The 27,027-nt window shown below is 46.5% G+C and overlaps 1 protein-coding gene and 1 long non-coding RNA gene across 4 annotated transcripts in view; one reads left to right on the top strand and one right to left on the bottom strand.

Moving 5' to 3' along the window:
• Window positions 1–840: 840 nt before the first annotated feature.
• PUDP (pseudouridine 5'-phosphatase) lies at window positions 841–10,258 on the bottom strand. 3 transcript variants are annotated; one of them, XR_013624391.1, is made up of 6 exons: window positions 10,029–10,258; window positions 5,593–5,811; window positions 2,735–2,964; window positions 2,206–2,265; window positions 1,447–2,028; window positions 841–1,012 (listed from the first exon to the last, which is right to left on the bottom strand). XR_013624391.1 is itself a non-coding variant. In XM_068125199.2 (5 exons), the coding sequence occupies exons 1-5, from the start codon at window positions 10,132–10,134 to the stop codon at window positions 1,897–1,899; spliced, it is 747 nt and encodes a 248-aa protein (XP_067981300.1). In that variant the 5' UTR covers window positions 10,135–10,258; the 3' UTR covers window positions 841–1,896. The 3 variants fall into 3 exon arrangements, 1 of the variants encoding a protein (XP_067981300.1); XR_013624392.1 differs by having other exon boundaries at window positions 1,479–2,028; XM_068125199.2 differs by having other exon boundaries at window positions 841–2,028.
• Window positions 10,259–22,869: 12,611 nt separating this feature from the next.
• LOC137432892 (uncharacterized) overlaps window positions 22,870–27,027 on the top strand; it is a 169,258-nt gene continuing 165,100 nt past the window's right edge. The window contains exon 1 of the long non-coding RNA XR_010985592.2: window positions 22,870–24,197. This is a non-coding gene — a long non-coding RNA (uncharacterized LOC137432892). The remainder of the gene's footprint in view (window positions 24,198–27,027) is intronic.

Below are 27,027 nucleotides of genomic sequence, written 5' to 3'. Positions count from 1 at the left end.
TTCTTATTTTGTGTATATGAGTGAGTGAGTGGGTGAGGGTGTGTGTTTTTGCATGAATTAATTTTTGCATGAGTGTGTGTTTTTGTATGTTCAGTGGTGTGTGTTGTAAGCGTAGGTGGTTGGTTGGTGTTGTATGTGTGTGTATGAATGATCTGGTGTGTTTTGTTGGTGAGTGGTGAAGGGTATAAAGGCGAGTGTTTGAGTGTTCCACCATGTTTGTTTGATGCTGTGGATTCTGAATGTGGAGGTGTTGGTGTAGTCTGCGTTCGCACTGGCTGGGGGTGGGGGTATGTATGCATCCAGGTGTAGTTGCTGCATGTGGATGTGTACGTGCCCCTGCTGGTCCACCTTAGCTGACCGTATCGAGGTTGAAGGGCCGAAACGGGATGATGCTGAGGACCTCGACTGAGGACCCGGTCAGTGCGGCACACTTGGGACCAGGTGTGTTTTGAACTTATGTTATGTATATATATATATCCAGTGACTCCAATTGTTCCTTTGCCCTTTGGTGTCAATAGAAAGCCCCTCCAAATAATCATTCGTTTTACTCCCACAAGGGCCGTGACTTTTTATTCAGAAAAGAAACCCCACGTCCCTTTTCTTCCAGGCTCTAGGCAGGGGGATCTTCAACCTCAATCGAAATGCAGACTATATTAATAATGAATTAAAGCAAGTCAAACATGCCTTCCAACCACTCCAGTGATAAATGTCCTCGAACCTGAGTGGCTTTTTGAGCCAAGCGCCGTGTTTCCTGAATCCAGGCAAAAGGTAGAAGTTTTGCATCGTTATACAAACAAGTCCAAGCCACGCTGTTTCAACATTAGAGGAGGTACAAGTCCATCACACAACCGGGCTTTTGTTTTATTCATGCAATCGATTCAGAAACCAGAATTAAGAGAAAATATTTTACAATTCATCCGGGATTGTAGTTGCCAGCTTAAACTAAGAGTGGGCTTTAAATGGGTCATTTTTTGTTTTGCTTTGGTGACAGTTTTTTTGTATTCCATTTGACCTATCTCAACATGAAATGACAAAATTTTCGGCCTGGGGTCCAAGAAAACAGTGTGCAGGGCAAAAATCCAAAATGGCCGCCGTTTTCCCTGAAAAATCACATTTTTAGCCATAACTTTGTCATTTCTGGGTCTTTTTACTTGGTTGTGGTGTCTAACCCTATGTTTATGGGGTCAGGCAATCCATTTATGCAATTAGAAGTCGTGTCAAACCTTCAGATGTTGAGTTAAGACATATTTTTGCTGTATGTTTTGAGTTAAGACATATTTTTGATGTTTTCGATGTTGAGTAATCATATTTTTATTAAGACATAAGTTATATTGTCTATTTTTGACACTACAATTTTTGCCCTGTACACTTTTTTCTTGGACCCCAGGCCGAAAATTTTGTCATTTCATGTTGAGATAGGTCAAATGGAATACAAAAAACTGTCACCTAAGAAGAATAACAATAAAAGTATTTTTGACCCCCGTATAGCCCACTCTTACTTAAACCGTGACGTTACACTCATGGTGTTGCAAAGTTAAAATCCCACTCACAATATCTTAACGCTTTGTGAGTGCTGCAGCAAGGGGGGGTTTTCCCAATCCAGTGTGAGTCAATAACATGGTTGAAAAGTGACTTTTAAGATTCTCATCATTGCACACAAAGTACACTAAAGGTGCGCCCAGCTGCCAAAAGACCGACTCGCAATGCCAACCAATTTGGTGCGACATCAAAGGAAATACCTCAAATCCTTTTTGTCTTTGACATAAAGGTCCATGTGAGCATTCTGCCTGGTTTCCATATTTGGTAATTTTGGCACAGGATCTTATATATACGAATTAAATAATTGTCCCAGGCGTTCACCTCGTTTGGACACGGATATAAACCACACGGTGATTTTTAATGTTGCGGTTCACTTTCATAAGATGGCAGACCAAAGGTTTCTGGAATGAATTCAGTCAATGAGGTGAGCACTTGAGTGGCTCCTTTTTGAAAGGCGTGATCCAGCTGGGAATCTGGAACCATCACGACCTGTGCGACAATGATTATGGAAGGGAGTTTATGAACAATTATGAACAGTGGAACTTATACAAACATAACATTCCCAATGCATCTCTATCTGTTTATTATTATTATTTATTATTATTATTATTTTTTACAGAGACCTAATCAGCTCATATAGGAGTAATGTGGTTGATATTTGTATACCTGCATTCCAGCAGCTTTAGCTCCTCCCACACCATTTGGTGCATCTTCAAACACCAGGCACTGCAAAATGAATAAAAGTACTTCATTGTCCGAGCTATTTCCTGCTGATGCCTTTGATATATCATTTAATGTGAAATAGACGTCTCCCTCCCTGCCACCTCCTCCCCTTCAAAACAAGGCCCGAGCTAACCCGGGCCAACACAGGTTGGAAGCATTTGTATGGGCAACCTCTTGAATCGAGCAGGGCCGCTGAATGGTAAGGGACTTTCAAGAAGATGGCATTGGTGGGACTTCCGAATGCAAAAATAATGCGTCGCAGCACATTTCGGGAACATTGGCTCTGGGGCTTGGAAACTTGTCAGGAACAAACAAGCAAACTCACATATACATATCTAACACTTGTAAAAATCCTTGTGACCCACTGCACACTGCGCCTTTTGTTTAGGTCGGGAATCAAAATGCCTCACGCCCTTCGTAATGGAATACTACGTGTCCATAAATGTCCATGGTAATGCTCTGGAAACCTCACCTTCCCTGGCTGGGCTGGTGGGATGAACCGCGATGCTGCCTTGAGGAATATGTCTGGTGCGGGTTTGCCGTGGCCTTCAACGAGTTCATCGCTCGTCACAACCACCTGCATGTGGTTGAAGAGACTTGCATGTTGCTCTCTCTTGCGCTGAAGACTTTCCCGAGATGAACCAGTCGCCACTGCCAAAGGCACTCCATGTGCAGCTAAATGTGTGACCAACCTCTCCACACCTGCACAAATATGACATTAGACCAACCGAAGTAGGAAATGTTACAAGTACAAGATTCAAGTAAGAGGCACTCATTTCGAATCCCCATAAATAAATAAAAAATACTAACAGCAGGAATCATAATGGACACAAATTATAGGCAGACGTGTGCAATAACGGAACTGGATTTGTTGGCATTGAGGAAGCAACAGTTGGGGAGGATCAATGATTGTAAAGCAGGTGATTGGGTGCTGGGAGATACGTGACAGGGCGGCAGTATTGAAGGTATGGGAAAGATATTTGAAGGAGCTGTTGAACCGGGAAGGAAGCAACGGCATGTTAGAGCTGCCGTGGGTTAATGGCGATCGCAGAGGTGATGGTGCTGACAGCATTAAAGGGGTTGAAGAAGGGAAGAGTGCCAGGCATTGATGAGGTGCGTACAGAGATGCTAGTTGCTGCAGGAGAAGCCGGAGTCAGTTGGATGAAGAAGTTGTTGAATGTATGAATGAGAGAGGATTTTATTCCAGAGGAATGAGAGAGGATGTACAAGGGAACGAAGCGAAGAGTTTTGGTTGGTCCTGAAATGGAGTTCAGTGTGAACATCATTTTGAAGCAGGAAAGCTCCCTCAGCCCACTCGTGTTTATAATGGTGATGGAGCTGGTAAGCCGGAGGGTAAATATGAAAGGTATTCTGGGGATTACGTTGCATGCGGTTGATCTGGCTGTTTTGGTGGAGAATAAACCGGAGATGCAGCAGGAAGTACTGGGGAGTAGAAGGAGGCGTTCTGGAAGCATCGACTGAAAATGAGTATGGAGAAAACTGAGGTGATGTGGGTTGGGCAGCAGAGAAAGGAAATTAACACCAGGTCAGAGAGGAAGGAGATCAGACATTAAATAAGTTTGAGTACCTGAGAGGGAGTAATGGCAGATTGAAAAATATCAAGGAAATTGAAAGGGAAGGTTCTGATGTCATGTGTAATACGCCAGCCTACCTTTAACAGTCTCTAAATGGTGGCACTGACGGAGAGGCTGCAACCGAGGCTGCAGTTCTCCGAGAACAATTGGGTCAGGAGGATTGCGAGAGGGTAGAAAGGAGGATGGATGAACTAAGGCAGGGGATTGGGGTGCAGGTGAGCTTGACGGGAGATTGGTAAAATGCCGGCTGAAATGGATTGGGCACTTGGTGTGCATGGACGAAGAGAGAATGGCAAAGAGAGCGGATAGGTTGAGGGAGCAAGGTCGAGGGAAAACAGGTAGACTGCGGTTGAGAAGATTGGTTGAGGAGTGATATCAATAAGGTGGGGTGGTTGGAGAGAGTTGCCTGAGGTCAGGTGGAAGTAGAGGAAAATTGTGGTTGAGGCAGGGCAGAAGCTTGGCACCAATGGACCTCACCCCAAGTTTTAAAGGGAAGAGAAGGAGAAGAAGAAGAAGCAGAGGATCACATTCCACCAAAATAATCCAACTTATTTTATCAGGTTCAATTATTTTTCAAATACCATATCCCATCCCTCAGATCGGCAGTCTGCAGCCTCCTCACTCTCTGCAGACCTGGACAATATCACAAACTGGTCAAACAAGTGGAACATGTCTTTCAATCTGAAACAAATCTCACACTCTCACTTTGCCTCTCCGAAAAGACCGTCTGGACGACCTTCCCATCTACTTTCTCAACAATCCTCTTGAAGAAGTTCTGTCACTCAAGCTTTTGGGTCTCACTATCTGCCATGATCTGTGCTGGGAAAACCACATTTCCAAGCTGGCCTCCAAAGCCAGTCGGTGACTGGGCATCCTCCGTCGTGCGAAGTCCTTACTTGGCACTTCTGAGCTCCTCGCCACATAAAAGGCTTTCATCCGCAGCTCAATGGAGTACTGCTCTCCCCTCTGGGTCGGTGCTCCTGCCTCACACCGAGTCGTCTTCACGCTGTTGAAACCAAAGCTTTCAGAATCATTGGAATCTCCCGCGATGAAGCTGATTCTGAGGGCCTCTCTCTCTCTCTCTCTCTCACCGCAGGCAGGTTGGTGGTCTTTCTGTCTTCTCCCGACTCCTCTCCGGCCTTGCTCCACCAGCTGTCTGTGCTCTGTCCCCCAAATATTCCTGCAGGTCGCACAAGAACTGCCAGCAACCCTCTTCTGGTGTAACTATAAAAATCAAGACTATCTGCTCAACTTCACTCCTTCGTTCCTCTTTTCTCCCACCTCTGGAACAAACTCTCCCACACTCTCTTCAATCCCTCTCCTCCCTCCAGGTCTTTAAAACAGTTGTTCACCACCATCTCTAATCTTCCCCCAACCAAAACCTTGATCTTTTCTACCCCGTTAAAACACCCCTAATCCACTTTTTAAATCCCCAACTTATTTCCTGAAATTCCTTGAAGTGTTCATTTGCTTTATACTGTGTACCCCTCCCTCCTTCCCCAGCCTTCCCTCTTCCACAGATCTACAGAAATCCCTGTTCTCTTTTGTTGTTGTGCTTGTGTGCTTCCCTCTCTCCCCCTCTTGTCTCCCGTTCCCTTCTTTGTATATTTTATGTGTCCGTGCATGTTTTCATGTTCAATGTGTTCGCTCTTACACGAGCCTCGATTCTGTAAACAAAAACAACAACTCCACAGTAAACGGGTGGTGGATTATTACAACAACCGACGACGGTTACCCGGCATCAATTGGGCAGAAGGGAAGCGCTCATGGAGACGACGAGCGCTCTCAACCAGCAGCTCCTCTGGATCCAATGGCAGGCCAACACGCCGACAGATAATGGCCGTGGCATCTCCGGCTGGGAGGCCCATGACGCTCGCTTTCACCGCCCACGTGTACTCCTTTCCGTATTCGCCGCATATTCCCTGGAATACCTCGGTGTAGATCCTCTCCGTGTCTGCAACGAGCCACAGCCAGTTTGCCAAAGATTGCCCAAGCACTTTTGTGAAAGTCCACGCTAGAAATAACAAGGAAAAATTTAAAACGACTACTGCAAATGAGTTTAAATATCTTGGGTCCATGGTAACATCTGCTGGGAAAACAAAACCCAAAAAACAGCGTGACAATAAGAAAGGTATGAACTGTGGCAGGTAACACTCTAAAGTCACTTTTGTGGAAAGCAAGATACATATAAGGAAAGTTACGAATACAGATATTCCATGCAATAGTTACACCAATTTTTATATATGCATCATCCACAAGGATCCCCTTACAAAAACAAGAGGAAGACTTTAACAGCACTCGGTAGAGCGTATACCTCCGCCAGGTTGAACAGTTTATGTTTTGTATCCACTGATAGGCCGGATCTGGATCAGGACCTGAACCAAAATCTAATCGGCTTGTTCTTGTTACTTAAACAACTCATCCACCAAGCTTTGTCATAACTCTTCCATAACTTTTTGAGACATCCTGCTATATATCGTTTTTGGCTGTATAACTCAATGGTGAAGAATCACTTAGAAATTAATAAATTAATCGCAGTACCGCTGTAATGACATCAGACGTAATCACATCACCCTGTCATGTGACCAGATCCTCAGCTCTGATTGGTATACGTTTGAGGAGACATACATACATACATGCATACATACAGACGGACAAATACTGTTCTAGACGGCTTTGCCTTATGGCCAATGCCGTAACAATAGCACCACTGGACCTGTAGCTTATCTGCGCCCTGGCCTCATGTTGTAACCCAAAATCGGCAGCGTTCTGACTGGTGGGTCTGGAGAAGATTTTAGACGGAATTTTTTAAGTCCGCCATTTTGACGTACTTAGTTACGTGACCGGAATGAGCTTTGCAATCCCTGTCACCAGTCAGGAGTGGAACGTTGCTGACAAAGTTCAGCTGGAGAAGTTGACAAAGAAGACGGATGGACGGTGCACAATGACAATACCTTATCTGGAATTCCAATTCAAGCTCAGCTCATAATATACTGAGGCAGGAGGAGCAGCAGAGCGTAGAAGGCCAGTGGGGAGACCAAGAAACAGATGGAAAGAAACAGTGGAGAAGGATCTCGTGGAAGTATGGAATCATTGTGGAAGAAGCACATCTAATCCAAGATAGGAAAGGGTGGAAAGATGTAGATTGGGACTTTTGCTACATAGATGAAGCTTTTGGGAGATATGGAGGACAATGTCTTTTAGGACCAATTTATTGCATGGAATGTGCTTTCTGTTCCTTCATGACTTCTCCAGATACCTCTAGGACCTAACCACGAGTAAGAATTGGGGGGCAGGGTGTGGAGGTCGCGGGAGAGGTGTGGAGGTCGCGGGAGAGGTGTGGAGGTCGAGGGAGAGGTGTGGAGGTCGTCAAAGGTGTTAACCCGGTGGGCAGAGACAACAATCTCTGCAACAATGGTCGAGTTGGTTAAATGAAGCATCAGTTCAACATTAAAGTGAATAATCGTGGAAATGAAAAGGACTTTCATTTACCTAGTGAAAAGTCAGACTAGTTTTAGGCCTTTTAAACATAACACGAATGTAAGTAGGTCTACGTGGGCGTGCTGGGGGCCATGTTGAACGCAGTTTTTGTGATTCTTTCATTGTCAGAAAGTTTTTGGTCATAAATATATTCATAATGAAGAGAGAATTGTGGTTCGTGGGAATCAGTGGGAATCATGGGGTTATTGGATTCAATGAAACCCATCATTTAATTAATAATTGGCAAACTTTCCTTCCATATTTCCCTTCATTCCCACTACTATGTATTGTTGCGAATATGGAATTTGGCCTCCATATCCGCTTGTAAATATTCCCCTATTTTCTCCAATACTCCCCAACTTTCCCCGATCCCCCATTCCCTAGTCCCATTGCATGTAAATAACAATCAGTAGAGCCGACCTTCCCCTTATTCCCCCATTAAATGTCGTGCCCAGGTCCACCGCACCACAGGTAGACAACTTTCGGACATTTTCCTAGTTATTCTTATTCTATGTCAGTTAAGGCCTCGTTTCCATTAATTATGACTCTTCGTTGCACCAGAATGTGATTATATGGCATCAGTAGTGAGTTTAGGACCTTTCCCATACCTCCTCCCATCTTCTTCCCCAAACAACAACAATAACAACAACTACAACAACAATTACAACAACAACAGAGGAGATGGCGGCGGAGCGGGGGAGGATGCGTCCTCACACCGGCTCGATTAGCTCCAGACCATGCGCTCCACGGGGTTACCCCGAAGGGGCTGGCTGTCAGCTCCTCGTCAGGGGCGGAGCCAGTAACCCCCCCCGCACGCACCCAATGAGAAGCAACGTGCCGATTCCACGAGGCGGAGCTAACGAGCCGAGGGCGTGTCACTCCCCGCCGGATATACGCAGCCGCTTGCCGGATGTGACGTGAGATGCGCCTCAGCTTGGAGAGAGAAGCCACCGCCACCCCCAGCGCGACGATACCTCCCCGCATCTTTGGACCGGACCGGACCGTACTGGACCCTGCTTTGAGCCAAGAGTGCACCTTGAGCCATCGATACCCGCTGTCCTTTTCATCAACCCCCGTGTGAGTCAGCCTTGTCCCGTTTGTCTGTAGTCTGTCCGGGGTTAATATAAGAGTGTGTCTAAGTGCCTGTCTTTCTGTGATTATAACTCTAGCCCCTGTAATCTGACCTTTCCGTACGAATATAATCTCCTCCGGAGGTCTTGAGAACTGAACCCTTGGTGTCGTATTGTGTTATTGTAATCCAGCCGGGTGTCTTCTTTTTCTTATTGAGCCAGCGTAACGCGACTAGTCAACGTTCGGGCACAATCGGGTAACTTGTGCAGACGTGGTCATACCATAAAACCGCTCGGTAAATAACATCCAAGCCACGTCTGTAACAGTATTATACTGGAACTTTAACATAGAATGTAAATACATGTAATACTGAAAAAGGCTGGGAGACCGAATTAATAACGTAGAATTACTCTCACTTTGTCTCTCCGAAAAGACCGTCTGGACAACCCTCCCATCGACTTTCTGAACAAGCCTCTCCATGAAGTTCTGTCACTCAAGCTTTTGGGTCTCACTATCTGCCATGATCTTTCCTGGGAAAACCACATTTCCAAGCTGGGCCCCAAAGCCAGTCGCCGACTGGGCATCCTCCGTCGTGTGAAGTCCTTCCTTGGCACACCTGAGCTCCTCACCACATACAAGGCTTTTATCTGCAGCTCAATGGAATACTGCTCTCCCCTCTGGGCCGGTGCTCCTGCCTCACACCTCACTCGGCTTCACGCGGTTGAAACCAAAGCATTCCAAATCATTGGAATCTCTCGCGATGAAGCTAACTCCGAGGGCCTTTCACTCACTCACCGCAGGCAGGTTGGTGGTCTTTCTGTCTTCTACCGACTCCTCTCCGGCCTTGCTCCCCCAGCTCTCTCTGGGCTCTGTCTCCCAAATATTCTGACAGGTCGCACAAGATCTGCCAGCAACCCTCTTATGGTGAAACTGCCAAAATCAAGACTCTCTGCTCACCTTCACTCCTCTTTTGTCCTGCCTCAGGAACAAACTCCATCACTCTCTTCAATCCCACTCCTCCCTCCAGGTCTTTAAAACAGCTGCTCACCACCATCTCTTATCTTCCCCCATCCAAAACCTTGATCTTTTCTACCCCCGTTAATAAACCCCAAATCCACTTTTTCCAAATTCCGACTTCTTTCCTGAAAGTCCTTGTACTTGTAGTGTCCATCTTGTTCCCCCGCCCTTCCCCCGCCCCTCCGCCCTCCCCCAACCCCTCTCTCCCTCCACAGATCTACCACTGTCCCTGTTCTCTACTGTTGTTGTGCTTTCCCCTCTCTCCCCCTATTCTCTCCCGCTCCCTTTATTACGTTTCTACGTGTTAGCTGTTACGAGAGCCTCGACTTAGTAGCTATACAAAAAAAATAGTGGATTTAGAGCAAAGCTTTTCCACAGAGTTTTCAAATGAAAACGAATCCAGGCACATCCGGGTTCTCCTAGCTCGGTTGCCCGGAATAGTGATGGCAGACAAGCTTTTTAATGTGGCTATCTGACTAATTGTACGCGCTGAATGGGGAGCGCGCACTCTACCTGGTGGGCCTAAGTCAATGATTCAGGTACATCATTACGCAAGTGAATAAACCACAGGTATTGCTGTTATTTAATGTATAAAAGGCCTACCTAGTAACAGACCGTCCACGTCGAAGATAACATGCGTCACCGGTTCAAACATAGAGATTCGATTGATTTTTTTACTGTATCTTCTCTCATACGAACACCACCGCATTCACTCATTCAAATTTCCTTCCTTCTCATTCATAATACCGGTGTATTCTTCTTTCTTCAATCTATGTCTTATTCTGACATTACGAATTGCAGCACTTTGTCCTGTTCCTCGCTGGACTATCTCCGCTTGGCTCGTTCAATTCCGGCTTCTTCATTTAATTTCGGTGTGAAATTAAATATAAATTATCTTGCTTGCGGTTATGACGTTATGACGCAAGGCGATATGACGCGACACGCAAGGCGATATGGCGCGACACGCAAGGCGATATGACGCGACGACGCAAGGCGATATGGCGCGATGACGCAAGGCGATATGACGCGACACGCAAGGCGATATAGCGCGATGACGCAAGGCGATATGGCGCGATGACGCAAGGCGATATGGCGCGATGACGCTACTTTTCAATACCGGTACATATCTTTTCTCTTTTTTCATCAGGATATTTGGAGAACGTTTTCTTTAGCATAATCATCATCATCATCATCGGGTCGACCGAAGTCAGATATTTATCATCTGACGGATATATCAGCCATGTGGATGAAGACGCACCACTGAGTTACTTCCGGTTAGCGACGGCCGCCGCCATTTTATCGCGGTGAAAGAAACACCCCAGCAACGAGATGGACGCCACTGCTTGCTGTGATTCTGTTCGTAATTTTTGTCATGTAGTCAGCCCAGATATCGTCCAATTGTCGAGAAAATTAGCCTGGTGTTGCCTTAACGGTTACGGTGGCCGGCTGAGGATCTTAGGGTCTTGAGTTCGAGCCCGTGTCTTGCTGTTAAATAACAAAAGGCAAAGGGGTGTGTGCAACAACCAATGAACTAGCACCTGCGAAGAGCGCTCGCCAAGCGGATTAAGCACTCAAGCAAGCACGTTAGTTTGGTAGATTGTGTTAGTTTGGCGGATAGTGTTAGAGTGGTGGATGTGTTAGTTTGGCAGATAGTGTTAGTTTGGCGGATATGTTAGAGTGGTGGATGTGTTAGTTTGGTAGATTGTGTTAGTTTGGCGGATATGTTAGAGTGGTGGATGTGTTAGTTTGGCGGATGTGTTAGTTTGGCGGATGTGTTAGTTTGGCGGATATGTTAGAGTGGTGGATGTGTTAGTTTGGCGGATGTGTTAGTTTGGCGGATGTGTTAGTTTGGCGGATGTGTTAGTTTGGCGGATGTGTTAGTTTGGCAGATAGTGTTAGTTTGGCGGATGTGTTAGTTTGGCGGATGTGTTAGTTTGGCGGATGTGTTAGTTTGGCGGATGTGTTAGTTTGGCGGATGTGTTAGTTTGGCAGATAGTGTTAGTTTGGCGGATGTGTTAGTTTGGCGGATGTGTTAGTTTCGCGGATGTGTTAGTTTGGCGGATGTGTTAGTTTGGCAGATAGTGTTAGTTTCGCGGATGTGTTAGTTTGGCGGATGTGTTAGTTTGGAGGATGTGTTAGTTTCGCGGATGTGTTAGTTTGGCGGATGTGTTAGTTTGGCGGATGTGTTTGTTTCGCGGATGTGTTTGTTTGGCGGATGTGTTAGTTTGGCGGATGTGTTAGTTTGGCGGATGTGTTAGAGTGGTGGATGTGTTAGTTTGGCGGATGTGTTAGTTTGGCGGATGTGTTTGTTTGGCGGATGTGTTAGTTTGGCGGATGTGTTAGTTTGGCGGATGTGTTTGTTTGGCGGATGTGTTAGTTTGGCGGATGTGTTAGTTTGGCGGATGTGTTAGTTTGGCGGATGTGTTAGTTTCGCGGATGTGTTAGTTTGGCGGATGTGTTAGTTTGGCGGATGTGTTTGTTTGGCGGATGTGTTTGTTTGGCGGATGTGTTAGTTTGGCGGATGTGTTAGTTTGGCGGATGTGTTAGTTTGGCGGATGTGTTAGTTTGGCGGATGTGTTAGTTTGGCGGATGTGTTAGTTTGGCGGATGTGTTAGTTTGGCGGATGTGTTAGTTTGGCGGATGTGTTTGTTTGGCGGATGTGTTAGTTTGGCGGATGTGTTAGTTTGGCGGATGTGTTAGTTTGGCGGATGTGTTAGTTTGGCAGATAGTGTTAGTTTGGCGGATGTGTTAGTTTGGAGGATGTGTTTGTTTGGCGGATGTGTTAGTTTGGCGGATGTGTTAGTTTGGCGGATGTGTTAGTTTGGCGGATGTGTTTGTTTGGTGGATTTGTTAGTTTGGCGGATGTGTTAGTTTGGCAGATGTGTTAGTTTCGCGGATGTGTTAGTTTGGCGGATGTGTTAGTTTGGCAGATAGTGTTAGTTTGGCGGATGTGTTAGTTTGGCGGATGTGTTAGTTTGGCGGATGTGTTAGTTTCGCGGATGTGTTAGTTTCGCGGATGTGTTAGTTTTTCGGATGTGTTAGTTTGGCGCATGTCTTTGTTTGGGAGATGTGTTAGTTTGGCGGATGTGTTGGTTTGGCGGATGTTTTTTTTTTTTTTTTTTTTTTGTATACAAGATCGAGGCTCGTGAAAGAGCGAACATTAATCACACAGAAATACAAACCGACACATAAAACATATTACATCGGGAGCGGTAGACAAGATGGGGAGAGAGGGGGAAGGACACAAACACAACATTTGAGAGCAGGGACCGAGAGACATCGAGAGATCTGTGAGAGGGAGAGGGCTTGGGGGGGGGGGGCATGGGAAGGTGGGGGGTGGTAGAGGTATAACACATATGGACTGCCTGGACTTCCAGGAAAGAAGTTGGAATTTCAAACAAGGTGGATCTGGGGTGAATTAGCAGGGGGTAGAAAAGATCAAGGTTTTGGATGGGGGAAGATAAGAGATGGTGGTGAACAGCTGTTTTAAAGACCTGGAGGGAGGAGTGGGATTGAAGGGAGTGAGGGAGTTTGTTCCAGAGGCGGGAGAAAAGAGGAATGAAAGAGTGAAGGTGAGCAGTGAGCCGAGATTTCAGCAGTTTAACCATCAGAGGGTTGCTGGCAGATCTTGTGCGTCCTGTAGGAATATTTGGGGGACAGAGCACAGAGAGTGCTGGGGTTGCAAGGCCGGAGAGGAGTCGGTAGAAGACAGAAAGACCACCTACCTGCCTGCGGTGAGTGAGTGAAAGGCCCTCAGAGATAGCTTCATCGCGGGAGATTCCAATAATTCTGAAAGCTTTGGTTTCAACAGCGTGAAGCCGAGCAAGGTGTGAGGCAGGAGCACCGGCCCATAGGGGAGAACAGTATTCCATTGAGCTGCGGATGAAAGCCTTGTATATGGTGAGGAGCTCAGGTGTGCCGAGGAAGGACTTCGCACGACGGAGGATGCCCAGTCGGCGACTGGCTTTGGAGGCCAGCTTGGAAATGTGGTTTTCCCAAGAAAGATCATGGCAGATAGTGAGACCCAAAAGCTTGAGCGACAGAACTTCCTGGAGAGGATTGTTGAGAAAGTAGATGGGAGGGTTGTCCAGTCGATCTTTTTGGAGAGACATAGTAAGAGTGTGAGATTTGTCAGGATTGAAAGACATGTTCCACTTGTTTGACCAGTCTGTGATTTTGTCCAAGTCTTCAGAGAGTGAGGAGGCTGCAGACTGCCGATCTGAGGGAAGAGGAATGGAGCGGCAGAGAGTGGAGTCATCAGCAAAGAGATAGAGAGGATTTTCAAGAGAGTCAGAGAGATCATTGATGAAGACCAGAAAAAGCACAGGGCCCAGAACACTGCCTTGGGGAACTCCAGCCTGAACAGGAAGAGGAGATGAGAGAAACCCATTCAGGGCCACACGTTGACGACGACCAGAGAGGAAGTCCGCCAGCCATGCGTGGAGATTTCCATGGATACCAAAGGAGGAGAGTTTGGTGAGCAGAGGGGGGTGCCAGACCGTATCGAAGGCACGTGATATGTCGAGGGAGACAGCTCTAATTTCCTGTTTGGCATTGAGGACCTCCATCCATTGTTGAGACAGCAGAAGCAGCATGTCCAGAGTCGAGTGACCTGGTCTGAAACCAAATTGATGATCAGATATCAAGCCATTGGAGAAGAGGAAAGATTTCATATCTGAAGAAATGATGGATTCCATGACTTTGCTGATCATTGGGAGAAGGCTGATTGGTCTGTAGTTGCTAGGATCTGTTTTTGCACCTTTTTTGTGCAAAGCGGTGATGTTGGCTGATTTCCAAGCAGATGGCAGTTGACCTTGAGCAAAATAGAGGGTGAAGAGAACAGAGAGAGGGTGAGATAGAGCGGCAGAGCAGGATTTTAGGACCCGTGGGCTGATGCCGTCGGGTCCAGTTGCAGAATCAGAGTCGAGGGTTGACAGAAACTTTTCCACCTTGTCAGGAGGAAAGGACACGGAGTCCAGGAGCAGCTGGGTACGAGTGGGTATGGTGGGTACAGAGAGGGATGGGTTTGGGACACAAGATCTAGAGGCAAACACAGAGTTGAGGCATTCAGCTTTTTCACGTGCGGAGTCAGCTGTGTAGCCGTTTGAGGTAAGGGAGGGGATGGAGGGGGAACAAACACCAGAAACGGATTTGACCAGACGCCACCAGGATTTGGAAGAGGGAGACAGATAAGAGAGTTCGGTCTTGAGAACGGAGAGATATTGTTTCCTGGCTCTCCTGAGGGTGGACACACACTTGTTTCGGGCTTTGTGAAAGGAAATGAGATTTCCTTCCGTTGGATTTGCTTTCCAAGAGACAAAGGCAAGTTGTTTCTGGGCAACATCCTCACCACAAGATTCCGTGTACCATGGACGGGAGGAAGGGTATGACAACTGAAGACGAGATGGGATAAATCTGTGCATGAGAGAGAGCAATTTACTTTGGAAGAATTCCCAGGATGAGTTGATGTCAGAGGCAGTAGAGATGGGAGACCAGTCCAGATGATTGATGGCTGCTTGAAGACCGTGCCAGTTGGCCTGAGTGAAATTCCAGACTCGCCGACGCTGAGCAGGCTCCCTGAGAATGGACAGAGAGATGTCCACTTTAACAAGGACATGATCAGATGATCCGATTGGAGCAGAAGAAGAGCAGCAGACATTTTCACGGAAGTTAGTCATAACCAAGTCCAGAAGAGAAGATGTTCCGTTGACTGAGATCCGGGTCGGGAAATTGACAGATTGTGTCAGTCCCAGTGAGTCGCAGAAGTCCTTTGCTGAGGAGCCATGGCTGGTGAGAGAGGTACCTACACCCAGCCAACTGGCATGATGACAGTTGAAATCACCACATATGAGGAAGAGAGAGTTGCGATGAGTAGATAGAAGTTGGTCCATATTATCAGACAGCGAGATGTAGATGGAGTCATCACTGTTTGGTGGACGGTACAACACACATATGAACAAGAGTTGGGAGCGAAGGGGAAGCCGTAGCCAGAGGTATTCATGGGGGTGAGGTGGAGAGAGTGCAGTGCAGGGCGAGTGAGGAGGAGAGTTTTTGATAAAGATAGCAACCCCACCTCCAGGACGAGGCTCAGGTCTATCATACCGGAGGAGGGAGTAACCCGGGAGAGATACTAAGGAATCAGAGATATCATGAAGGAGGAAAGTTTCTGTTAAGCAGATCACGTCTGGTTTGACAGAAGCAACCTGTATGGAGAGATCAGTTAAGTTTGAACGAAGGCCCCGGATGTTTGAGGTCCATACCGTTAATGAAGATGAAGGGGGAGAATCGGATACAGAACAGGGGGGAGGAGGGGTAGGGTAAGATGTGGAAGAGGTGGAAGAGGTAGGGAGAGCTGTTGAAGGTGTGTCAGAGATTTCAGAATAGCTCGGAGAAAGGGAAGGATGGAGCGGACAAAAGGTTTGATGGTGATTGGGTGAGGCACAATGAGGTGTTATTTGAGGAGGGGGAAGAGCGAGGCTGAAGGTTGGGGGAGATGGAGGTGAGAGCTGGAAGGGGGAAGAAGCGGGGAGGATGCTTTGAGGAGGGGGAGTGAGGGGGGGGGGAAATTGAGAAGAAATGAGGGTGGGGAGATTTGAAGGGGAGGGGCGAGGGGGGAGTTTGGAAGGGAAGGGACAAGGGGAGGGATTTGAAAGGGATGGGATATGGGGGAGATTTGGAGGGGAGGGGTGAGGGAGGAGTCTAGGAGGGGAGGGCCGAGGGGGAGTCTTCGAGGGGAGGGTTGAGGGGGTAGTTTAGGATGGAGGGGGCAAGGGGGAGATTTGAAAGGGATGGGTGATGGGGAGGATTAGGAGGGGAGGGGAAAGGGGGAAGATCTGAAAGGGATGGGTGATGGGGAAGATTTGGAGGGGAGGGGTGATGGGGAAGATTTGGAGAGGAGGGGTGATGGGGAAGATTTGTAGGGGAGGGGTTATGGGGAAGATTTGGAGGGGAGGGGTGAGATTTGATTTTAGAAAGTGTACGATTAATGGGAAACGAACATTTATTGCAAAATGAGTTTCTTGTGACCTTCGAGTTAAAAATTCGTTTAAGGACGCTGAATGGAGGATGGAGTGCAGGAGAGTTTAGGGAATGTAGAAAAAAGGCACTATAGGAGATGGAATTTTTTTTGGGGATGAATAGATTTGGTGAGCAAGTCGAAAGCAGCCTTTTAAAGAAGAAGAAGAAAAAGGTGTTATAATATATGACGGAATACATAACTTGAGGGGAAAGTGTAAACATTGAAGGTTAATAACAGTGAAAACTATCTGGGGAAATGGGGGAGAAACACGTGGTCGAAGAACGAACGAACTATTAAGAATGAATAAACGAATGAGAACAGAGAAGGAAATGTTTTTGTTTTTTTTGTTTTTTTGTTGAGATTTACACAAGGAAGTAGGCTATGGGGTGAAAAGACTGGGAAAACAGAGAACGAAAGTTATTGGATCACAAAGGACGGACCGCTGAGAGAAAAACAAAGCCTCAAGGTTGTACACTGTACAAGGCCTCAAGACACGACACGAATTAACACTATTTTCAATAAAGGTATGAAAGATTTGCACCGAAAATCTTCCTCGGGACACAATACACGTACACACACCATAAAATAAATAGTTATAACGAAAATACAAATGGGAACAATTACTTAACTTCGATTTCAAATCGCTCGCGACGCGGCAAAGGCCTTGCTCGCGACGTGGCAAACAGACGATTAATTTATGAAAGATAAACACCGAGAAACTTCCAAGGTGCACACTATAACTTCACACACCGAAAGATAAATACAGTTTCGACAAAATACAATTGTGAACAGACTTAATTTTGAAAACGTGGAGACCGTGTGGAGCTTCGAGAATCGCTACCGCCGTCTCCAAGATCTCGCGAGATCCATGTTGGTTTGGCGGATGTGTTAGTTTGGTGGATGTGTTAGTTTGGCCGATGTGTTAGTTTGGCGGATGTGTTAGTTTGGCGGATGTCTTTGTTTGGCGGATGTGTTAGTTTGGCGGATGTGTTAGTTTGGCCGATGTGTTAGTTTGGCGGATGTTTTTTTTTTTTTTTTTTTTTGTATACAAGATCGAGGCTCGTGAAAGAGCGAACATTAATCACACAGAAATACAAACCGACACATAAAACATATTACATCGGGAGCGGTAGACAAGATGGGGAGAGAGGGGGAAGGACACAAACACAACATTTGAGAGCAGGGACCGAGAGACATCGAGAGATCTGTGAGAGGGAGAGGGCTTGGGGGGGGGGGGGCATGGGAAGGTGGGGGGTGGTAGAGGTATAACACATATGGACTGCCTGGACTTCCAGGAAAGAAGTTGGAATTTCAAACAAGGTGGATCTGGGGTGAATTAGCGGGGGGTAGAAAAGATCAAGGTTTTGGATGGGGGAAGATAAGAGATGGTGGTGAACAGCTGTTTTAAAGACCTGGAGGGAGGAGTGGGATTGAAGGGAGTGAGGGAGTTTGTTCCAGAGGCGGGAGAAAAGAGGAATGAAAGAGTGAAGGTGAGCAGAGAGCCGAGATTTCAGCAGTTTAACCATCAGAGGGTTGCTGGCAGATCTTGTGCGACCTGTAGGAATATTTGGGGGACAGAGCACAGAGAGTGCTGGGGGTGCAAGGCCGGAGAGGAGTCGGTAGAAGACAGAAAGACCACCTACCTGCCTGCGGTGAGTGAGTGAAAGGCCCTCAGAGATAGCTTCATCGCGGGAGATTCCAATAATTCTGAAAGCTTTGGTTTCAACAGCGTGAAGCCGAGCTAGGTGTGAGGCAGGAGCACCGGCCCATAGGGGAGAACAGTATTCCATTGAGCTGCGGATGAAAGCCTTGTATATGGTGAGGAGCTCAGGTGTGCCGAGGAAGGACTTCGCACGACGGAGGATGCCCAGTCGGCGACTGGCTTTGGAGGCCAGCTTGGAAATGTGGTTTTCCCAAGAAAGATCATGGCAGATAGTGAGACCCAAAAGCTTGAGCGACAGAACTTCCTGGAGAGGATTGTTGAGAAAGTAGATGGGAGGGTTGTCCAGTCGATCTTTTTGGAGAGACATAGTAAGAGTGTGAGATTTGTCAGGATTGAAAGACATGTTCCACTTGTTTGACCAGTCTGTGATTTTGTCCAAGTCTTCAGAGAGTGAGGAGGCTGCAGACTGCCGATCTGAGGGAAGAGGAATGGAGCGGCAGAGAGTGGAGTCATCAGCAAAGAGATAGAGAGGATTTTCAAGAGAGTCAGAGAGATCATTGATGAAGACCAGAAAAAGCACAGGGCCCAGAACACTGCCTTGGGGAACTCCAGCCTGAACAGGAAGAGGAGATGAGAGAAACCCATTCAGGGCCACACGTTGACGACGACCAGAGAGGAAGTCCGCCAGCCATGCGTGGAGATTTCCATGGATACCAAAGGAGGAGAGTTTGGTGAGCAGAGCGGGGTGCCAGACCGTATCGAAGGCACGTGATATGTCGAGGGAGACAGCTCTAATTTCCTGTTTGGCATTGAGGACCTCCATCCATTGTTGAGACAGCAGAAGCAGCATGTCCAGAGTCGAGTGACCTGGTCTGAAACCAAATTGATGATCAGATATCAAGCCATTGGAGAAGAGGAAAGATTTCATATCTGAAGAAATGATGGATTCCATGACTTTGCTGATCATTGGGAGAAGGCTGATTGGTCTGTAGTTGCTAGGATCTGTTTTTGCACCTTTTTTGTGCAAAGCGGTGATGTTGGCTGATTTCCAAGCAGATGGCAGTTGACCTTGAGCAAAATAGAGGGTGAAGAGAACAGAGAGAGGGTGAGATAGAGCGGCAGAGCAGGATTTTAGGACCCGTGGGCTGATGCCGTCGGGTCCAGTTGCAGAATCAGAGTCGAGGGTTGACAGAAACTTTTCCACCTTGTCAGGAGGAAAGGACACGGAGTCCAGGAGCAGCTGGGTACGAGTGGGTATGGTGGGTACAGAGAGGGATGGGTTTGGGACACAAGATTTAGAGGCAAACACAGAGTTGAGGCATTCAGCTTTTTCACGTGCGGAGTCAGCTGTGTAGCCGTTTGAGGTAAGGGAGGGGATGGAGGGGGAACAAACACCAGAAACGGATTTGACCAGACGCCACCAGGATTTGGAAGAGGGAGACAGATAAGAGAGTTCGGTTTTGAGAACGGAGAGATATTGTTTCCTGGCTCTCCTGAGGGTGGACACACACTTGTTTCGGGCTTTGTGAAAGGAAATGAGATTTCCTTCCGTTGGATTTGCTTTCCAAGAGACAAAGGCAAGTTGTTTCTGGGCAACATCCTCACCACAAGATTCCGTGTACCATGGACGGGAGGAAGGGTATGACAACTGAAGACGAGATGGGATAAATCTGTGCATGAGAGAAAGCAATTTACTTTGGAAGAATTCCCAGGATGAGTTGATGTCAGAGGCAGTAGAGATGGGAGACCAGTCCAGATGATTGATGGCTGCTTGAAGACCGTGCCAGTTGGCCTGAGTGAAATTCCAGACTCGTCGACGCTGAGCAGGCTCCCTGAGAATGGTCAGAGAGATGTCCACTTTAACAAGGACATGATCAGATGATCCGATTGGAGCAGAAGAAGAGCAGCAGACATTTTCACGGAAGTTAGTCATAACCAAGTCCAGAAGAGAAGATGTTCCGTTGACTGAGATCCGGGTCGGGAAATTGACAGATTGTGTCAGTCCCAGTGAGTCGCAGAAGTCCTTTGCTGAGGAGCCATGGCTGGTGAGAGAGGTACCTACACCCAGCCAACTGGCATGATGACAGTTGAAATCACCACATATGAGGAAGAGAGAGTTGCGATGAGTAGATAGAAGTTGGTCCATATTATCAGACAGCGAGATGTAGATGGAGTCATCACTGTTTGGTGGACGGTACAACACACATATGAACAAGAGGTGGGAGCGAAGGGGAAGCCGTAGCCAGAGGTATTCCTGGGGGTGAGGTGGAGAGAGTGCAGTGCAGGGCGAGTGAGGAGGAGAGTTTTTGATAAAGATAGCAACCCCACCTCCAGGACGAGGCTCAGGTCTATCATACCGGAGGAGGGAGTAACCCGGGAGAGGTACTAAGGAATCAGAGATATCATGAAGGAGGAAAGTTTCTGTTAAGCAGATCACGTCTGGTTTGACAGAAGCAACCTGTATGGAGAGATCAGTTAAGTTTGAACGAAGGCCCCGGATGTTTGAGGTCCATACCGTTAATGAAGATGAAGGGGGAGAATCGGATACAGAACAGGGGGGAGGAGGGGTAGGGTAAGATGTGGAAGAGGTGGAAGAGGTAGGGAGAGCTGTTGAAGGTGTGTCAGAGATTTCAGAATAGCTCGGAGAAAGGGAAGGATGGAGCGGACAAAAGGTTTGATGGTGATTGGGTGAGGCACAATGAGGTGTTATTTGAGGAGGGGGAAGAGCGAGGCTGAAGGTTGGGGGAGATGGAGGTGAGAGCTGGAAGGGGGAAGAAGCGGGGAGGATGCTTTGAGGAGGGGGAGTGAGAGGGGGGAAATTGAGAAGAAATGAGGGTGGGGAGATTTGAAGGGGAGGGGCGAGGGGGGAGTTTGGAAGGGAAGGAACAAGGGGAGGGATTTGAAAGGGATGGGATATGGGGGAGATTTGGAGGGGAGGGGTGAGGGAGGAGTCTAGGAGGGGAGGGCCGAGGGGGAGTCTTCGAGGGGAGGGTTGAGGGGGTAGTTTAGGATGGAGGGGGCAAGGGGGAGATTTGAAAGGGATGGGTGATGGGGAGGATTAGGAGGGGAGGGGAAAGGGGGAAGATCTGAAAGGGATGGGTGATGGGGAAGATTTGGAGGGGAGGGGTGATGGGGAAGATTTGGAGAGGAGGGGTGATGGGGAAGATTTGTAGGGGAGGGGTTATGGGGAAGATTTGGAGGGGAGGGGTGAGATTTGATTTTAGAAAGTGTACGATTAATGGGAAACGAACATTTATTGCAAAATGAGTTTCTTGTGACCTTCGAGTTAAAAATTCGTTTAAGGACGCTGAATGGAGGATGGAGTGCAGGAGAGTTTAGGGAATGTAGAAAAAAGGCACTATAGGAGATGGAATTTTTTTTGGGGATGAATAGATTTGGTGAGCAAGTCGAAAGCAGCCTTTTAAAGAAGAAGAAGAAAAAGGTGTTATAATATATGACGGAATACATAACTTGAGGGGAAAGTGTAAACATTGAAGGTTAATAACAGTGAAAACTATCTGGGGAAATGGGGGAGAAACACGTGGTCGAAGAACGAACGAACTATTAAGAATGAATAAACGAATGAGAACAGAGAAGGAAATGTTTTTTGTTTTTTGTTTTTTTGTTGAGATTTACACAAGGAAGTAGTAGGCTATGGGGTGAAAAGACTGGGAAAACAGAGAACGAAAGTTATTGGATCACAAACGACGGACCGCTGAGAGAAAAACAAAGCCTCAAGGTTGTACACTGTACAAGGCCTCAAGACACGACACGAATTAACACTATTTTCAATAAAGGTATGAAAGATTTGCACCGAAAATCTTCCTCGGGACACAATACACGTACACACACCATAAAATAAATAGTTATAACGAAAATACAAATGGGAACAATTACTTAACTTCGATTTCAAATCGCTGGCGACGCGGCAAAGGCCTTGCTCGTGACGTGGCAAACAGACGATTAATTTATGAAAGATAAACACCGAGAAACTTCCAAGGTGCACACTATAACTTCACACACCGAAAGATAAATACAGTTTCGACAAAATACAATTGTGAACAGACTTAATTTTGAAAACGTGGAGACCGTGTGGAGCTTCGAGAATCGCTACCGCCGTCTCCAAGATCTCGCGAGATCCATGTTGGTTTGGCGGATGTGTTAGTTTGGCGGATGTGTTAGTTTGGCCGATGTGTTAGTTTGGCGGATGTGTTAGTTTGGCGGATGTCTTTGTTTGGCGCATGTGTTAGTTTGGCGGATGTCTTAGTTTGGCGCATGTGTTTGTTTGGCGGATGTGTTAGTTTGGCGGATGTGTTAGTTTGGCGGATGTGTTAGTTTGGCGGATGTGTTAGTTTGGCGGATGTGTTCGTTTGGTGGATGTCTCAGTTTGGCGCATGTGTTTGTTTGGCGGATGTGTTAGTTTGGCGGATGTGTTTGTTTTGCGGATGTGTTCGTTTGGCGGATGTCTTTGTTTGGCGCATGTGTTAGTTTGGCGGATGTCTTAGTTTTGCGCATATGTTTGTTTGGCAGGTGTGTTAGTTTGGCGTATATGTTTGTTTGGCAGATGTGTTTGTTTGGCGGATGTGTTTGTTTGACGGATGTGTTTGGCGGATGTGTTTGTTTGGCGGATGTGCTTGTTTTGTGCATATGTTTGTTTGGCAGGTGTGTTAGTTTGGCGTGTGTGTTTGTTTGGCGGATGTGTTTGTTTGGCGCATGTGTTTGTTTGGCGCATGTGTTTGTTTGGCGCATGTGTTTGTTTGGCGGATGTGTTTGTTTGGCGGATGTGTTTGTTTGGCGGATGTGTTTGGTTGGCAGATGTGCTTGTTTTGCGCATATGTTTGTTTGGCAGGTGTGTTAGTTTGGCGTATGTGTTTGTTTGGCGGATGCCTTAGTTTGGCGCATGTGTTTGTTTGGCACATGTGTTTGTTTGGCGCATGTGTTTGTTTGGCGCATGTGTTTGTTTGGCGGATGTCTTAGTTTGGCGGATGTCTTAGTTTGGCGCATGTGTTTGTTTGGCGGATGTGTTAGTTTGGCGGATGTGTTAGTTTGGCGGATGTGTTAGTTTGGCGGATGTGTTTGTTTGGCGGATGTGTTTGTTTGGCGGATGTGTTAGTTTTGCGCATATGTTTGTTTGGTTGTTGAAAAGGGACGGCTGGCTTGGCAAGCGATGGCAAGCTGATTGCTAATGGAACACAGCCCAGGCCCAGGTGGATAGACTCAACCTGCTTCCGCGGTCGGCAAAATGAGAACCAGCTTCTACTCTAAATGCATTTGGTGTGTGTTGTGTTGTGTTGTGTGTCATTCTTTTTGTGTCAATTAATTACGTACTATTCAAATGTACACTTTAACTCTTTAGACTGCTGAGACCCCTTCAACCTTTAAAAGACCCTTTAACACCCGTAAGATCCTCAAGTCCCAGAGGACCCAAAAGTCCCAGAGGATCCAACAGACCCCAAATCTGACCCTGATGACCCAGAAGACACAAAAGACCCAAACTCTGAGGACACAAAAGACCCAGAGGACCCACAAGACTCTGAAGATCCAAAAGGCCCCCGACTTCAGGAGGCAGGTATGCTACAATGCAGTGAAGACCAATGGACCAAGGGGCCACCTAGTGCTGGAATCGGGGTCCCCGAATCAGCGGAATAGTCGCGCTCCCAGCAATAATGGAACTAGCAGCCAGAGGCTGCATACAAAAAAGTTTTGGCAAAATGTCCAGTTTTCCATCAGTTATTAGCTTATTACACACAGAATCCCAAGCGGGACAGACTCATCGAGGATGTCGAAAGGTCCCACAGAAAAGCACTTCTGTTGCTTTGCAGCAGCAGCAACTACTTGAGAGACATCTGGTGGAGTTGGACGACAAGTCGTTTCATCTTCAGCAGAAGGTCTATCTACCGAAGAAGATGTGACCTCATTTGACGGGCTGAACCTCTGACACTTTCCAAGCTGAGAAATATACAGAATTGTGGATTAAGGAGGGTCACCACATCACTGAGGACAACCCTACATGAAAGACCGGGAAGGAGGACACCGTCTCCCACCATATCAATCGGTTTTGTTAGAATGATCCAGTATCTTGGCGAAATGGGTGAGTATATAAAAGCAATTTTAATTTGTTGTCTGACTTTGGTCAATAAAAATGTCAAACCTTGATTTAAGTGGTAATACATTTTGAATCTGTACATGTATTTAGTTCCAAGATTATTTTTTCATTCCTTTTATTTTCAGTGTGAGAAATGTATTTTTCAGTTATGTAAAGTTTGTAAGCTATAAAACTCAGAAATAACAAAACAAAACTCCATGGTGTCTGTCAATTTAATTCCCCCCACTGGAAAATTTTACAAACCTCACCCTGGAACAACCATTGTGCATTTGGGTGAGGAGGCGAGAGGGGATGGAGGGAAGTTGAATAATTAAGATGACAAGTGGAGTAAGAATTAAAGTATGAAATGCACATTTCAATAACACTAGCATAGTACCCACCCTCGGGTAGGTATACTATACATCACTTATATTAGGAGTAGCCTGGTGTTGCCTTAGCGGCTAGGGTGCGGCTCGGGATACTAGGATCCTGGGTTCGAATCCAGCTCGATCGCTGAATTAACACCAAGGGTTTTTTTTTGTTTGTTTTTTGTTGTTTGTTTGTTTGCTTTTTTTGTTACTTGCCGGAAAAAATTTTCCGGCAAGTATGTTGATCTGTTCGTTACTTGCCGGAAAAAATTTTCCGGCAAGTATGTTGATCTGTTCGTTTGTCTGTCTGTTTGTCTGTCTGTCTGTCTGTCTGTCTGTCTGTCTGTCTGTTTGCAGCACTGCGTCTACACCGTTGCACGGCGAATCGCCAAACTTTGCACACATATTGGTCTTGCCCTGGAATAGACTGTGCCCAATTGATGACGTCATCGGTGACGTGGTTCGGCCGCCATCTTGGAAAAACTGAAAAACCTTGCACCTCTATATCTCCGAAAGTACTGAACAGAAAAAATTGAGACATGGCTCATTGTAAAGAACTCTCCATGGGGAATAAAATATGTAAATGATGACGTCATCAGTCACGTGGTTCGGTCGCCATCTTGGAAAAACGGCAAAACGTTGCGCCACTATATCTCCAAAAGTGCTGAACAGAAAAAATTGAGACATGGCTCATTGTAAAGAACTCTCCATGGGGAATAAAATATGTTAATGATGACGTCATATGTCACGTGGTCGGCCGCCATCTTGGAAAAACGGCAAAAATTTGCACCACTATATCTCCAAAAGTGCTGAACAGAAAAAATTGAGACATGGCTCATTGTAAAGAACTCTCCATGGGGAATAAAATATGTTAATGATGACGTCATCAGTCGCGTGGTCGGCCGCCATCTTGGAAAAACCGAAAAACCTAGCACCTCCATATCTCCGAAAGTGCTGAATAGAAAAAATTGAGACATGGCTCATTGTCAAGAACTCTCCATGTGGAATAAAATATGTTAATGATGACGTCATCGGTCACGTGGTGCGGCCGCCATCTTGGAAAAACGGGAAAAAAATACACCTCCATATCTCCGAAAGTGCTGAATAGAAAAAATTGAGACATGGCTCATTGGAAAGAACTCTCCAGGGGGAATAAAATAAGTTAATGATGACGTCATCGGTCACGTGGTTCGGCCGCCATCTTGGAAAATCCGAAAAACGTTGCACCTCTATCTCCAAAAGTGCTGAACAGAAAAAATTGAGACATGGCTCATTGGAAAGAACTCTCCAGGGGGAATAAAATATGTTAATGATGTCGTCATCGGTCACGTGGTTCGGCCGCCATCTTGGAAAATCCGAAAAACGTTGCACCTCTATCTCCAAAAGTGCTGAACAGAAAAAATTGAGACATGGCTCATTGTAAAGAACTCTCCGTGGGGAATAAAATATGTTAATGATGATGTCATCGGTCAGGTGGTTCAGCCGCCATATTTGTCCTAAATGGCCGATAAAAAAGTAAATTCCGGCAAGTCCTCGGTCTCTGACCGATTTTTCATTTGTTACTTGCCGGAAAAATTTTCCGGCAAGTATGTTGATCTGTTCGTTACTTGCCGGAAAAATTTTCCGGCAAGTATGTTGATCTGTTCGTTTGTTTGTCTGTCTGTCTGTTTGTCTGTCTGTTTGTCTGTCTGTTTGTCTGTTTGCAGCACTGCGTCTACACCGTTGCACGGAGAATCGCCAAACTTTGCACACATAATGGTCTTGCCCTCTAATATACTGTGCCTCAATGATGACGTCATCAGTGACGTGGTTCGGCCGCCATCTTGGATAAACCGAATAAATTTGCACCTCTATATCTCCGAAAGTACTGAACAGAAAAAATTGAGACATGGCTCATTGTAAAGAACTCTCCATGGGGAATAAAATATGTTAATGATGACGTCATCAGTCACGTGGTCGGCCGCCATCTTGGAAAAACCGAAAAACTTAGCACCTCCATATCTCCGAAAGTGCTGAATAGAAAAAATTGAGACAAGGCTCATTGTAAAGAACTCTCCATGGGGAATAAAATATGTTAATGATGACGTCATCAGTCACGTGGTCGGCCGCCATCTTGGAAAAACGGCAAAACTTTGCACCACAAAATCTCCAAAAGTGCTGAACAGAAAAAATTGAGACATGGCTCATTGTAAAGAAATCTCCATGGGGAATAAAATATGTTAATGATGACCTCATTGGTCACGTGGTTCGGCCGCCATATTTGTCCTAAATGGCCGATAAAAAAGGACATTCCGGCAAGTCCTCGGTCTCTGACCGATTTTTCATTTGTCTGTTTGTCTGTTTGTCTGTTTGTCTGTCTGTTTGTCTGTCTGTTTGCAGCACTGCGTCTACACCGTTGCACGGAGAATCGCCAAACTTTGCACACATATTGGTCTTGCCCTGGAATAGACTGTGCCCAATTGATGACG

The sequence above is a fragment of the Myxine glutinosa genome, chromosome 8 (genome assembly GCF_964187855.1).
Source record: "Myxine glutinosa chromosome 8, kmMyxGlut1.1, whole genome shotgun sequence".
Classification (NCBI taxonomy): Eukaryota; Metazoa; Chordata; class Myxini; order Myxiniformes; family Myxinidae; genus Myxine; species Myxine glutinosa.
The sequence above is the reverse complement of the archived record's forward strand: the minus strand, read 5'-3'. Positions and strand labels throughout refer to the sequence as shown.

Excerpts from the sequence above, each read along its gene's own strand:
- PUDP (XM_068125199.2), bottom strand. The coding sequence starts at position 10,134 with ATGCGGTGGTGTTCGTATGAGAGAAGATACAGTAAAAAAATCAATCGA. Across the intron at positions 2,266-2,734 it reads CACCAGCCCAGCCAGGGAAG|TGCCTGGTGTTTGAAGATGC; the intron begins GTGAGGTTTCCA and ends TTCATTTTGCAG. Across the intron at positions 2,029-2,205 it reads CTAAAGCTGCTGGAATGCAG|GTCGTGATGGTTCCAGATTC; the intron begins GTATACAAATAT and ends ATTGTCGCACAG.